This window comes from Telopea speciosissima, unplaced genomic scaffold, assembly GCF_018873765.1.
Source record: "Telopea speciosissima isolate NSW1024214 ecotype Mountain lineage unplaced genomic scaffold, Tspe_v1 Tspe_v1.0235, whole genome shotgun sequence".
In the NCBI taxonomy this organism is placed as follows: Eukaryota; Viridiplantae; Streptophyta; class Magnoliopsida; order Proteales; family Proteaceae; genus Telopea; species Telopea speciosissima.
In genome coordinates, this window is record NW_025317571.1 from 1 (window position 1) to 15,868 (window position 15,868).

A 15,868-nucleotide genomic window follows, 5' to 3' on the forward strand; every position below is an offset into this window, starting at 1 on the left:
TCCTCCACCATGTTTTTCAATGAACTACAATGTGTCATGTATTATGTTGGTAGTTCTAATTTTTGTTATTATGGTTATGATTTTGTAATAAAACATGTATGAAAGATTTGTTATTATGTATGACAATCGAGATTATTAATGGGCAATGAAGCAAGCTAGTAATATTTCTACCCCTAACCGTATCTAGTGTTAGAGAGTGATCTTGAATTTAATCATCTAATTGAGAGCGAGTCTTGAAATGGGTAGTGGTTTTGATATTGAGCGTTAATTTTGTTGATCCCTGTTTTGATTTTACATGTATCTTGCAATTCAGCTCCAAGCCTACAACACCGCAATTTTCACTTTTCAGCAACCGTCATTGTCACAAGCTTGGAATCCACAACTCCAGCTCCAACACCCCAATTTACAGCAACTCAAAGTGTTTTCTCTCCTGTTCTCACTGTAATAGTAACCTCCCCCCAAACCACACCACCCAAAAAAACAAATGTAATGATGGTTTTTTCAGCTCAAGGAACAAAAACACACAAAAAATGGAGGGGATAGAATTTCAACATACATAATTATAAACCAAAGTTGGTTTGTGCTTTCTTGCAAAATCAGTGGAACACAACTTGCTGGCTTTTAAAATTCATCTTATCCACAAAAAAGAAAATGGCAGAATCAAATAACAAGATTTCCTCAATATAACAGTTATTTTATGTAGACCATATTTATTCCCTAATTGGCTGAAAAATACTCACATTCCAATACTAGATAAATTATGGAAGCATCTTGTCAATTACATACGGTTACAACCATGTCTACACCCCCAACCCAACCCAACCTCCTCCCCCACCACCCACAAAAAAAAAAAAAAAAAACACCTGACAACCATGTCTGATATAGTGATATATATAGAAAACTTCACAGTAGACAGTGTAGCTCATCGGAGCCTTCGAGCAATGGAATGATAGAACATATGAAGCATCATATTGCTTATTGAGTTGGCCTGCTGTTTGGCTGTCTCCACTAAAGAATCCTGCAACCAAAACATTTTTCACCTCAACAAACACACAAATCTTGTAGAAGGAAGACAGTTTCAATCGATCAAAAATACCCGTGCAGCTATAGAACATGGATTAGATTATACATAGCCTCAAAATCAAGTATCTGGTATTCTAAGATCCTGCAACCAAAACAAGCCCGCTCTTTGTTTGGTTTGGTACTTTTTCTGATCACCTTGCTCAAGCTTGAGTGCAACTATTTGCATCTTCACATAAAGGATTGGCTCCTCCATACACAACTCCCTTGTCACATCTTCAAGATAAACTATGACAGCAAAATGTGCAAGCTTGAGCAAATTAATCTGTCTTAAAGTCTCGTGGTGAAATTTTGATACAACTGTATTAGAGCATCACCCACTGAAAGGAAACTTAAGGAAACAAGTCAAACAACAATATTTTTTAGCATGTCATCCAATTTACGCAGAGAGGCAATCGAGCACATAGAATGTAGAATGCACATCGTGAAGGAAATAATATACAACAAGAACAAGTCAACAACAAACTTATACAGAAGAGATGGCAAACAAGCAGGACATCGTGTTACAATTTACTTCAATGACACATGAAAACCAAGGTAAATTAGTGGATCCCATCCACACTTAAAAATAAAAGCTATTACGCTCTAATTTTATCACATTTTCACATCTGAGGTATGACACCACTTTTCATCAGGCTTATGCCATAGAGAATTCCACAATATATGCAAACTTAAAGGACAAGGTGATAGTCCTTGCAAGTCGTACTTGTTCCCAAAATTTTCAAGATGCAAATGGAATAGGAGTGGGATATGACCAATTGTCAACGATCAATGCATTAGATGGTATTAAAAGTTAGTACATGTGCTCGTCATGATTGCTTGAATGTGGAGCACTGCTCCTCACTTTTCTCGCAAGCAAATTGGAATATGAAGAACCAGTACACAAAAAGAAAGATAGATACTCAGAGTGATTTCTTGATAAATTACCGGGTCGATTATCTTTATTTAGACTCAACAATTTTTTCTTTTGTATGTGAAATAAGATTGGTGTGGCTTTAATAGGAAAAAGCATCGTTTAGTTGTTTTTCATTTTTCCCTAATAATCGAGTGAATTTACAAAGAGTTCTTGGGTTACACCTAGCCTCCTAATTTCCTTCACTCTTCCTTTTTCTTTGGTGAGGTAACCTACTTCAGTTTGTCTAGAAAACCAATTATGCATAGGGTTATACCAAATGCAAGCGGTTGCTCTGAGAATCGAGAACAGAGAGAATTTATTCTCTCAAGGAATTATTCCTCCAAATCATATTAGTTGATAGAAGTGGCCAAATAATCAAATCTACGATCCAACCAAGGTGGTCGACTTCTTCGTGGGAGACAACATTATCGCATCTGTTTGGAACAAGAATAGAAAATTTTGTACCTTTGAATGTATCCTCACAACTCGGAAGCCATGGAGTACAATTGACGAGCTCCTTGTGCCCAGGAAGCCTGGTCAAAATCTGGGAAGTATGGAGGCAAAATCAAAGAACTGAATCTATGAAAAATAGAGAAGATTTTAAGTAAAAATTCATGGAATTTTAACTTTAAGAATAAAAATACAAAAACAACCACATATGAAGGTCCGACCTTGAGGCGAGAAAATAGCAACGCGTTTTGGGCGCCAAAACAGGGGACCTGCCATGCAAGCAAATCGGGCTTCCTCAATGCCGCAACTTTGGTCTTGCTTGACATTCTCATCTCTCGCACTTCGGAAACTTCGCTTCTTGCTCTAGTGCACAATGGATGTATTTTCTCACTGATTACTAAGGATAGGATTTTAGAAGCGGATATTGGAACCGTAGTGGTCGAATATACCAACATGACAACAAAGGAGGGTTTAGAATCTTCAAAGCGTTCATAGGTAACTAAAATTACACCCACACCTATGCTACCAGGAGCGAACTCAAAACCCTAGCATTGCGATGAATAACATGTGTGTGTGAGAGAGAGCGCAAGAGAAAGAGCGAGAGAGCGAGAGAGCGAGAGAGCGAGAGAGAAAGACAGAGAGAGAGAGAGAGAGAGTAGACGTAGTACTGTTGCTTCTCCTACAAAGTTGCGATGACATTCCAAGTGGGAAGCACGAATCAGTGAGAACCCTAGGAGACCGAGGCGAGAAGACGAAAGGGTGTTTTACGTTTTTAAGTGTATTAGGTATTTCTTTTTCGATTATAGATAGGTATTTCATTTTTGGTAAGACAATACATCTTTCGTATAAAAAGAATACGTATGTAAGTGTATACCATTGTATACCAAATCAATGCATCATATTTAACTGTTTTAATCTTACGGTCCGAAAATTACCCCTCAAAAGATTCTTAAATGGGGTGGACAGACCAGGAAACCCCGCCCCATATATATATATATATATATATATATATATATAAAATTGCATGTCTATATATATAAGATATATGTATTTCATATATATAATAATCTATATATACAATATAATATATTTCAATATTTCATATTATATGTAATAATTTTATTAATTTATATATAAAAAATAACATATTGAATACCATAAATAGGTATAATACCGAATACCATACCGCATAAAACCGTACCGTAATTGTATTGAATCGGTATAGTATTGATATGGGAAATTCACCATTTATCCGGTATGGTACGATAACGGAATGGGGTATTTGATTTCTATATCATACCGAATACCGATACCATACCGTATTGACACCCTTAGTGCCATTACCCAATTCACTCTCCCTCTTGGGTTGCCTATATGATCCTACATTATCTTTCCCTTTTTATTCTTTTTTGTCTTTGGCGAAGCACATTGTGCATTCTACATGCTAATTCTATTATATAAGGATGTTCTTCAAAAAGGGTAAGCTAAAAGGCAACCAAACTACTAAGATGATGAAAGTAGTTTGTAAATTTTTTATTTAGAAGATCAAGCTCTATATTCTTAGGGGGTCAACCTAATGGTCGTGACTCTCGTTATGCATCCATGTGAACAGTGTAGCAAGTTGTAATTTGTAAAAGAGTTGACTAGCTATGTGCTCCTCTTACGGGAAAACGAGATGCATTTCATACAATTTGTGTGCTTGAAATACCAATGAAAGTAAAGATCCCATAATGGTCCCCATTCAAATTTTTTAAGAATGTAGATTATGAGAATATTACCTAGAATTGTGTGGGTACCCTCAATATTCAAATTTTTTTTCAACCAATAAAAGCTAAAGAGTTTAGATCTCACAAAATTTAAAGATATAGGTCGGTGTTCTTTATGGGTGAGCGTGGCCCCTATCCACACACGGGACCATTGAGAGCGCTTCAGCATCATGGGGATGGGGTGGTCATTTCACTCTTCCCTTCTATAATTGGGCGTACGTGGCAGTCCACTCCCCCATAGAAACTTTTCTCCTTAAAATATATATGATTCATGTTAAAATATAAAACATTCATGGAAGTAGTATACTTAAAGCCTTCAAAAGTCCAAACCTATGAGAATTGAACCACAAGGGTTTCATAGCATGGGGCTCCTCTGTAGCATGACACAGCATGTAGCACATATCCGACGGTCTGCAGTGCATGGCACGCAACCCAATAACCCACCTATGTGTTGGGTTATGTGCTCGTGCGCTGCAGATCATCGGATGATGTGCTACACGCTGTGTCGCGCTACAGAGGACCCAAATCCGGGTTTCATACTAGTACATTGAATGAATAGAGTGAAACAAAAATAAATAAATTTTTTTTTTTTTTTTTTTTTTTGGGAGACAGGAGGGGTATCCGACTAAATAAATAAATATTTAATCAATCATAACCAAGTTAAGTCCCCTGATTGTTGACATTTGGAGATCTATCGATGTGAATCGATATTTCTCATTACTTAGATCGAACTCAATGAACACAAGCCGTACGTATTGAAATCTTCATTAATTGTTAGCTAACTTGAATCACTCAATTGTGTTCAATATGATTAAAGTGATGGGCCACCCGTTTGTTTCCTTAGAAAAGCATGTCACGTATTAATATGTTCTGTGAATATACCATCGATCACTTTACTTGTATCAACAGATTGCGAGTTTCTTTATACAAACCACAGAATGCGCGTCAACTCTCCCTCCCAATTCCCACTATAAATCACCAAACTCTCTAACTCCTCTTTCTCACTCTCTCTCTCTCTCTCTCTCTCTCCTTCTTCTTCTTCTACTAATGTTTTTGAAGCCATGAGAACAATGAAGAAGATATTGTTAATCATAGCCATAACAATGGCTTTAGCTATCTCCCTTACAATTATCACTACCAACGGAAAAGAAGAAGAAGAAGAAGAAAAGCCAAAGCCACTTGTTAAGAGTACCAGTACTACTGGTGATGAAAACAAATTCAGTCCAGTGAAAAGGGTAAGTCGTTTTCTTGCAGAACAGAAGAACCCAAGAGCTTCATCATCATCATCAGATCATTGTCAAAAAGATAATGATATTTGTTATGAAGATGGAAACCAAGAATCAACTTGCTGCAACAACAAATGTGTGGATTTGAAGAGTGATTCAAACAATTGTGGAGCTTGTAAGAAGAAATGCAATTATACACACACTTGTTGTAATGGTGAGTGTGTGGATCTGTCTTTCGATAAGGGGCATTGTGGACGTTGCTTCAACAAGTGCATGACTGGAGGTTATTGCATATACGGAATGTGCGATTACGCTTAAAACCTTTTGTTGGGTCTCTCTCTCTCTCTCTCTCTCTCTTTCTTTCTCTTACTGTTAGATCGAGAATCGTCATTCATTTCATATAGAATAAAAGACCACATAGTTCATGTGGTAAGTAATATCCAATTTGTATAACATATGGTTTACTTCTATTAGTTACATTTTTGCCTAAATTAAAGGCTCCTTTAAATGTAATGTAATGGTATTAAAGAGTTCTAAGTAATACGTATTAATTATACTTATATAACTAGATTAATTACTATACTCTCATTAGAACTAAAAGAGTCATTGTTTGAGTGTTTAATTAAGAGAAAATTTTCATTGTGAGACTTTCTCTTGTGTTCCTGGGTATTAGAGAGAAGGTGTGTTGATGAATACATTGACACTGTTCTTTCTTAACAGTTTGAGTTTTTTAGTGAAATGGTAGCAAACATGGTATTAGAGCAGGTAGCTAGGTCAAGTGTTCAAGCTTTTAGGTGAAACGGTAGGAAATTGTATGAGCACTCATGCATTGGGTTCTTGGGAATTAGAGAGAATGTGTGTTGATGTATATGTTGACACTGCTCTTCCCTAACAGTTTGAGCTTTTAAGTGAAACAGTAGCGACCATGGTATCAGAGTAGGTGGGTCGAGTGCTCGAACTTTTAGGTGAAACGGTAGCGATCAATATGTACTGACGGATATAAGAAATGGGAAACTAATCAGAGATACCGAATAAAGAGTTTCTATTATGTGGAAAATCTCTTATATCGGTCAATAATATGAACCCTCATGCATTGTGTCCTTAGATTAAGAGTTTTGTTTTCTTTATTAATTGTCTCTTATTATACTCTTTAGACAAAGTCTTCCTTAATAAAGTCTATAAATCATAATTCGATACAATCAATAAATGATTCTTGTCTGCAAAATTGTTTCCAGGGAAAGATATCCATATAATTCTAAAGAGCCTTAAATATTAAGAGATCCAAGGTCACCATTAGCCTGCAAATCTGCAATCGTTGTTTGATAAGCAAGCTTACAGCAAAGCCAGCTCTAAAGGGTAGTGAGACCCTTCGTCATTAAATTCAAATACAATTGGTTCCCTTTTTTCTGCAACTAAATCAATTTGTTCTTGATGACACAAAACTAAAGTGAAAATTTAAATTCCAAGCAAGGGCACAATGGCCCACCAATTTCGCAGGAAAGCCAGGTTAAATCACATGTAGTCTCACCGAGTCAACACGCATCAGTTTCCCGCCAAGCATGGCCATCCCACATGTTTTTCTAGCCATCTCTAAGTGGATTCCTTAAGACTAGAAGCCTTTGAATGACTATTGATGAAGCAATCACAATTCAATGACGGTTCTCATTGATTGTAAGAAGCTGTAGGGTAACATGTCAGAGTATAGTTAGCAAAATTTTGAATAAGTCGGTCAAAATTTGGTTCAGCAAAAAACTTCTGACAAAATCTTAATAGTTTTTAGGGGATGTGTTTCTGGTGGGGGGAGTGTGGCCCCTGAACGCAAGTGAAACCATCATGAGAGGCAGTCATTGGTATTTCATGAGGGTGAGGTGGTCATTTCGCCCCATGTGTCTAGATGAACTTGCCACCCTCTCCGGGACCCCATAGAAACTATTTTCCTTTTAAAAAATTTATAGTCTTTTTTGAAAGTCCACATTCAGGTTATGAATAAGTCGGATCATTATCGTTTCATGTTCCCTACCTGGTACAGTGGTCCAGTTCCTCTCATAAGGGACAAGAAATGACGGCCTAACCCTCTGCCCGAACACATTGCCCGAGAAAAGTTAAAACGTCATTTTCGCCTCCCAAGCTGGATCTCGAATACCCGATCCCCCTTTCTTTTTTGATCTATAGAGACGTTCCCAGAAAATCTAGAGGATGCCATTCTTTTCCTTTGTTTCCTTTCTTCACCACATGTTTTTTCTAGCCTTCTCTAAATGGCTTCCTTATACAAGGTGTGGTTGTGAATATTACGATTCTACGTGAAATCTATGCCATTGACTACCAAAAGGCCTTAGATCTGGTGTGTTAGTTCATTTGATTTTGACTTTTGACTAACAAGAGAAGCAATCATAATTCAAAGAGGAGAATTAAAAGTCAAACATCAGATGGTCAGGACCACCTATTTGATGGATTATCAAACTTTGGCCCACTTAAGAGTAAGACTGTCTAGGGATGATATGATTTTGGAACTTCCAATGACGGTTCTCATTGATTTTAAGAAGCTATTGAGTAACATATCAGAGCATGGTAAATTTTGGATCAGTAAAAAATTTCACACAGAAGCTGAATAGATTTAAAAATTGGGAATGCATTCTCGATATGGGAGTGTGGCCTCTACACCAGTGTGGGATCAATGAGAGCATGTGAAAACATTAATAGGGGTCAGATTTCCTTCTTTCATTAGGGTGGGACGATCATTTTGCCCCATCTTGTGTCTGAATTCAGAAGCTACACTACCGAACATAGTGCTTTTACCTTAGTATTTTATAAACTTTTTTGAAAGTTTGCTCGCCGGTTATGAATAAGTCGGTCCAAAATGTTGTAGGGGTGTCAACCAGTCGGGCTCGGTCGGTCTTGGTCGGGCCTGGACGGGTCTCACCAATTTTATAGGTTGCACCGTGTCCGACCGTTTAAGCATTCTTTTCAATTTGGTCGATCAATGTTCGGTCTTTAATCGGGGCAACCTTATTCAGGCTAATCGGGCCTTAATCGGGTTTTAACCGGGCTGTGGACATGTCTAGCTCTAACCGGGCCTCAAGCGGGCCTTAACCTGACTATGGACATGTTTAACTCAAACTGAGACATAATCGTCTGGGAGGAGAATGGTCATTACACCAAGGTCAGAGTGGGAGGAGAGCCCAAGTGTGAGGTTTGGCTCTCTTGCACGCACCGATGTCGTCTCCTCCAAATGCCTTCTGTAGATGATCTTCTCCCAAATCCAAGTTAATGGAGAAGAGTTTCATTAAAGTGCCACAGAGGACCAATTGTCCACAATACTCCTTGATTCTCCCTATACTCAAAAAAAAATTACAATTAATGGGTGTTTGTTAAAATGTCCGGATCAATTCAGGTCAATAAGAAAAGACATAATATGGATTTAGTTCCAAGTATCTGATAAGTGAAGTTAAAAAGTTGGGCCAGCTCATGTAGGTACAGTAGGAACACAACAGTAATGGTTTAATTTTGAAATTAAAATTTTTTCCTGAGCGGAGTTGGGAGAGCAGGCCACTTGTTATGGTCCTTTATGGAGTTGGGTAAGTATTGAAGAAAGAAATAGTCACTCCAGTCAAGAATGGCTCCCTTCTCAACACCCAATCTGCTGCCATAACCTTCATAGGTAAGTGGGCTAGAACCAATCACAAGGTTTCAAAACCAGTAAATAGGTCGGGCTATGTCGGGCTAGGATCGGTCTGGCTAGGTCGGGGTAGCATTCGGTTGGTTTGATCAGGCGCCTGACGGGCTAGCACCTCACACCGGTCGGGCTCGATCGGTTCTGCCTGGCCGGGCTTGGAATTGACACCCCTAAAATTTTGGAATGCAAAAAATCCAGCCCTTGCCAATGATTTTTGTTAGTAATTCAAGAATCGAATGATTCAGCCAGAAAAAAATTAGAACATTTACAAAAACAAAAATACTAGAAAGAGAAAATTACATGCACCCCCCCGGATATTTGTAACAGTATCAAATCACCCCAATTAGTTTAACTTGTTACGTGCACCCACTTGGATTTTGGATAATTTACTAATAAGCCCCTACCGTCAACTCTAAAACATTAGTTGTAGTTAAAATTTTCTAAAACCCTATTTTACCCTTAAAATTTTCCCATGGACCATTTTACCCTTATGAGACATAAGGGTAAGCCCGAACCCTTCTCCCATCTTCTGAACTTACGCCTTTCTTCTCGAGAGAGCTATGTAGAGGACAATTCATCGCCGGAGCTGATGTTGCTGTGTGAAATCATCGCCGGAGCTGTTGTTGTTGCGTGAATTCATCGCCGGAGCTACTATTGCTGCGTGAAATCATTGCCAGTAGCTTGCGGTTGCTACTACTGATGCTATTGTAGAGAGAAAATCGAAGCTGCTATAAATCCCCTAACCGTGCACTGCTCCACTTTTCTCTCCGATAGATCCATCTTCTCTCTGGCAATCTTCGAGGACATTTGGCCCTTTAAAGTAACTCTTCCCCCTTCAATCCATTACTAATTTGTCATGTTCTGTATAATGTAATCAAAATCTAAATTTTGTTGTTAGATTTGTGCTAGGGTTTGTCTAATTAGATTTAATTTAGATTTATTCTTGACAATAGATTTGATCTTGTAATTCATTTTGATTTATACATATAGTATAAATCCATCCCCAAACCGTGCTATATGTTCCATTTTGATTGCTAATTTCCCAAAGATTCTGCACATCTCTCCCCATCTCTGTTCTATTTTGGTTCTGCTTGCTCTATATAGTCAGTCACTCTATGATATCTTCTCCCCACTCATGGGAAGCATGAACATGAAGGTGCACCAGCTCACACATGGGTTCTGGGATCATGAACCCTCGCTCACACTTGGTTGCAAGTGTCTCAAACCCCTTGATCCCAAGCTTACTTCTACAACTACTAATACTACTACTACTACTACTACTACTACTACTACTACTACTACTACCACTACTAGTGCTGATCACACCATCCCTTCCCTTGATTTCAAGAGCTTCATCAAGCCAGATAGTGGTCCTCGAAAGGCAGGATCCAATGAAGAGAAGAGAGACCCTTCTCAGGTATAAATAGAAACTAGAGAGCTCTAGAAACTATCTTTACTTCTTGTCTTGTACCTGAAACTCAAAAATTGGTTTGAGCTCTTTTGTTAAAAAAAAGATCTGATTTCTAAGGAATACAATGTTATATCACATTTATTTCAGTTATTCATCATTTATATAGTTCAACTTGAATGCCACACTTGGATGTAAACAGTTTGGGAGTTCCAAAGTAATAAAATCTTAATATTTTGGTAATTGAAACCTTACAGTTGCTTTACATGTCTAATAATCTCTTGCCAAATATCTCATGAGTTTGATTATGTCTAAGCTTAGGATATTGAATAAGAGTTTATGTATATTAATTTCCTTTATCATTATGACTTTTTTCAGCTACTCTCAAATCATGAATGTAAGGTGTGCTATTGTATTTCATTGGGAGAATAAAGTATTCAGAAAATATGTTGACCCAGACTTTTGACCCAGACTTGTATGGGTACTTGGACATGGTTTTTGACATCTACAATTCAGTCATTAACCATCTATCTGTAGGCCATAATGTAACCTTCAAAGTCAGATGTGAAATGGCTGATGGAGTGGTCAAAGTGGTGACAGATGACTGTGCTATGTATAAGTTGTTTGAGTTGACTGGGAGGGATGGTGTCAATTTGCATGTATATGATCTTGAAACTAGCCTTGGTCAAATGGACAAGTATACAGTCAACAACTTTCCTAATGGGATTGTTTATAGAAAAAATTTAGCTGAGGACACGGTTGTATTTGATTCCAAAGTTGATGGTACACAGCTTGAGAGGAGTCAGACTAGAGCTGTACCAAGAAGGCCAAAGCAGAGTGCTAGAAGGGGTGGTGCTGTTTGTCTGATATCGACTAGTGCTAATAGCAGTGGTAGTGGATCTACTAGGAGTGCTAATGCTAATGCTACTGCATCTAGTAGAGGTAAAGCTAGTGCTAATGCTAATGCTAATGCTAATGCTACTGCATCTAGTAGAGGTAAAGCTAGTGCTAATGCTAATGCTAATGCTATAGTCTTCAATGGAAGAGCTATAAGTACAGGTTTAGCCACAACTAAGAGCTTGAAGAAGACTTATGATGTGCAGCGGGCTAGTAGTAGTAGAGTGAGATCAAGTCCCAATGATTTGAGAGTAGTTAGTGTTACACCCGCACCTCAGATATCCCCTATACCCAGGGTAATCCAGACCTTACCTAATGGGTAATGCCTTGTGACCATAGTCAACACTGACGACCTTGAACTGGAAATACCATAGAAAGATTCTCCTCGAAGACTTGGAAATGTGGGCCAAAGCCCCGTAATTTTCCTTGAAGTTTGGGCATGACAGCAGCACCGGAGTTACGAACGGACTCACTCTTGCAGAATCTGCTCGAGGATCCGCTCGTGCTGTCATCAGCCTTTATGGATTATTTTTCTGTACGACCAACATGCTCGTGCCCTAGACACCCTAATTGAACCTTTGGACCATAAGGATCCCTGTCCTCACCGTTTCTTGGTTGAGTGGGCCATAAAGTGGGCCTACAAGGCCTAACTTAGGTAATTAATGGGTTTTATACACCCTAGCCTAAACAAAACAGACCTTAGTGGATAATTAAGTCCTATGGACTTAGGGTGCCCCCAAATATGACCTAATGGACCTAATGGGTATGGCTAAAGCCAAACAAGCCCTAAGACCTAAACTAAAACCTATTTAAAGAACTAGGGCCACTAAGTGATTTGGGGTACCTAAACCAAACACACCCTAAAGCCCATCTAACCCCTTAAAAGGATAACCTAAACCCCTCTCATTCACTTATCTCTCCCCCTCCTCCATAAACCGTGGAGGAGAAGAGACAAGAGAAAAGAGAAGGAGGAAGAGGAAGGAAGAAGAGATAGAAGTAGGAGATGAATAGGAGGGGAAGGGAAGAGGATGGAAGCCATGGCAAGGTGGCTAGCATCGCCACACCTCCTCCCAAGCTGGCCGGACCCAAGGGAGAAGAGAAGGTGAAGGAGAAGAGATGGAAAGGGTGAAAGGAGAGCATGAAGGCTCACCTAGCCTTGGACTCCACTCCTCCATTGGAGGATCTCACCAAGGTAAGCTCCTCAAACCTAGTTCTCCTCCATTTTCCCCTTTTATTTTGATAGATTCCTTGAGCTTGGGTGACCTAGAGTTCCCTTCGGACTCAAGGTGAAGCTCGGTCCCTAGTTGGAGCTCTAATGGAGCTGACCTAGGTATGGTTTGAACCCCTTAGTGTTGCATTTGCAGCCATGGCCAATGAATCCCTAGTTTGAACCTTTAAACCCCCAATCCTTGGACCAATTGAGACCCAAACCATGTAGGATCTTGGATCCTTGAGGTGAGCCTAGGACCTAGTGACCCTAGGAAGGCTTAGACACCTCTCCCTTGTTCCTGAGGTGCTAAGGATCTCCAAGCTTCAAGCTGAAGCTGCAACTCTTTGAAATCTTGGAAGAGACTGTCGACGGATGAACGACCTGATCCATCTATCATGGTACCGCCCGTCAGTCCGCCTAATGTAAACCCTGTGTGTTGGCCTGAGTGGGCGAAGGCACGGATTCACTCTGTTTGCCTCCTCCCGGGGCCTGTTGCTCTCGGGTCTGTCTCAGAAAATCGAACGGATGCGGGGGCGGACCCAAGAAGCACATCCGCCCGTGGATCTGCTCCCTTTTAGGATTGTCTCAGGTGTCAAACGGATCAACGACCGGATTCAACCAAGAAGTTTCGCTCGTGGGTCCGCTCGCTCTATTTTTACTTTTTGGCCTGAACGGAGTCAGGGCCAGATTCACCTCTGCTGAGACCGCCCGTGAGTCCGGTCGTGCTGTCTTGGTTGAAATCTGATTTTAACCCTATGGGCCTAGTATGGGACCCTTCTATGCATGCTTTAATAATTGTTTTTGTATTCCTAGGCTACCCAACTCGATGGTTGGCGGGGAGCCCAGGTGAGATTCATGTCAACCACACGTGGCGGTGCCCGTGTTAGGTGAGTGGGTTCTGGGTGATTTATTAGGCTTGAATATATATTAATATGAAATCTTAAGCATGCTAGTATATATTTATAAGCATGGTGCGCATTGTATTTTATTCATTTGTGAACTGTTGTGAATGTGATAGCATGCTCACCATTGTATTGGGCTACGGTGCCAAGTGAGACGATACCGGAACCCCAATTTATTTAATTATGAAAATTGTTGTATGTCATCCTGATCTGTATGTGCCGTGCTGTGCTGGTACCCGGGTACTAGATGGAATGGGACGTTGATGCACCTGGAATACCTCTTGGGATGATAGGACCTACATATAGTATATCTGCGGCTAGGATGCTTGTTCCCTTATGCTACAACCCTTGCCAACAGGGGTTTATGTGTTGGATAGTCTAAGCACCTGTGGTCTGTGGAGGTAGGAGAGGCCAGGGCAGGGGTAGTGATAGCTATCAGGATTTACCACTGGGTGGTCATAATGGCTTCTACCGATGCAGGTCCCTTCGTGATAATTGATGTTTCACTGGGACAATAGGATAAGTGACCCTCAGTGTCTCCCGAGTTATCACAGTAGCATATACTTGACTAATAGAATTGTGTGCTAGGTGAAAAATGAATTTAACATTAGCATGCATCATTCTGATTGATATTGATTGTATGGTGTATGTGCATTCTCCTTTGCTCTCTCACTAGCTAATGTAGCTAACCCCGTTGCGCAACCCCTTTTTAGTTGTTATGTAGGAAGTACTACTTAGATGAGCACCGTTGGATGCAAATCAGGTGGGACCCTAGGCTGTGACTTGGATGTAGATGTACACCCAAGATTGGTGTCCTTGTGGCAGTTATTTGGTATTTTGTTATTTTCTGGCTTCATTCCATAATCATGTATAAATTGTGTGTTTATTTATAAGGGAGAGTAATGAGTGGTTACTTATGCTAGAATTGTAATATGTGTTATCATTAGAGAACCGATGCTTTATAATTTCACATGATTTAATTTAATTTCGCTTCCGCTAACTCTGTATCTGTAACGGTATATTTTCTTTTGTACTTTTCTTTCTGTTATCAATATGTGATGACAGGGTGGACTGTGGCTCAGGACACTGTATCTGTGATCCTGGTAGGTGTTAGGATGATGTGTAATTGTCCCAGTCATACCCCTATGTGGCAATATTTATTACATCGGGACAGGGGCGTGACAAAGTGGTATCAGAGCTTGATGCTCTGCACCGACCACAGTCTAGTGCAACCTCTTGATTTACTCTCTACAAATAGGTTTTAAATTAAAAATCTTAAGAACATAAATGATTGTGTGTAGACTTATGGAGAAGACTGATTGTAGTGGAAACAAAAACCTATATGATAATAGGCAACATAGAACTTAGAACTCGAAACATAGGTTTTTGAGATATAATATGTACTTGCTTGGTGGGGTCCTAAGTAGATATTAGTTGGGTGTATATATGCTATCATTCATAAGTGATAATGGATTAAATATAACCAGCTCACAAGAATCCACAATGATCTAAACAAGAGGAATTAAGTAACATGTATAGACATAAATATATATATATATATATATAACTGATTTTAAGTTTCCAGCTGTTCTAAATTCCTGCTTGGGCATGGTTTTGCCCATTCTGACCCAAAACCATAAGATTTCACCTGTGCCAATTCCAAACATCTGATTTGTTCCATCTAGAATTAAGATTACATTCATCCACCACAATGAAAAGTTCAAATAGTTCACCAAACCACCTGATCGGAAGAAGAGAAAAAGGAGAAAAGGGAAAACTAAAGGAAAAGAGCAAATAAAGAGTTTCACAAGATCCATCAAGGACCGAATCAATAAGAGTTGAATTAAAATAACTTCTGAAATTGCTGGAGGAGAACTGAGCTAGGCACGTGCCACCCCCTTTACCACCGCGACCCAGGAAGGCATTGAGAGATCCTTCACCTCTCTCTCGATACCCTCTAGACGCTGAGACTGATCAGAAAACTGCTTCTTAACATCATCGAAGCCATCCGCTACCCTCAGGGTCAGTCACCGAATAGCCATCATGATGTTGCTACCTCCCCCGGGTGCACTAGAAGTCCCTGCTGCAGAAGGTCCTGAGCCCATGAATTCTAGATCATCACTGTCATCCTCATCCTCCTCTCTGGCCCCCCTGCCATCCCCATAATGCACCTGCTCTCCTGCACTGTCATAATCATAGTACAGATTCATTTTCTGCAGTGCATTAAATCCAATGGGTCCCTCAGTGCATGTTCCCTTGGGTTCATGGTCTAGATCAACCCCAAGGAATAGGAAAATCCGGGTAAGCAGGCGACCATAGGGTAAGGTGTTGTTTTGGGCAGGATTCATTACTGCGCAGGCC

At 39.8% G+C, this 15,868-nt stretch overlaps 1 protein-coding gene across 1 annotated transcript; it reads left to right on the forward strand.

Moving 5' to 3' along the window:
* The first annotated feature begins 5,294 nt into the window (after positions 1 to 5,294).
* LOC122647856 (stigma-specific STIG1-like protein 3) lies at positions 5,295 to 5,735 on the forward strand. The gene has a single exon (XM_043841158.1). It carries the CDS (start codon positions 5,295 to 5,297, stop codon positions 5,733 to 5,735), a length of 441 nt encoding a protein of 146 aa, XP_043697093.1.
* Positions 5,736 to 15,868: the final 10,133 nt, after the last annotated feature.

Excerpts from the sequence above, each read along its gene's own strand:
- LOC122647856 (XM_043841158.1), top strand. The coding sequence starts at position 5,295 with ATGGCTTTAGCTATCTCCCTTACAATTATCACTACCAACGGAAAAGAA.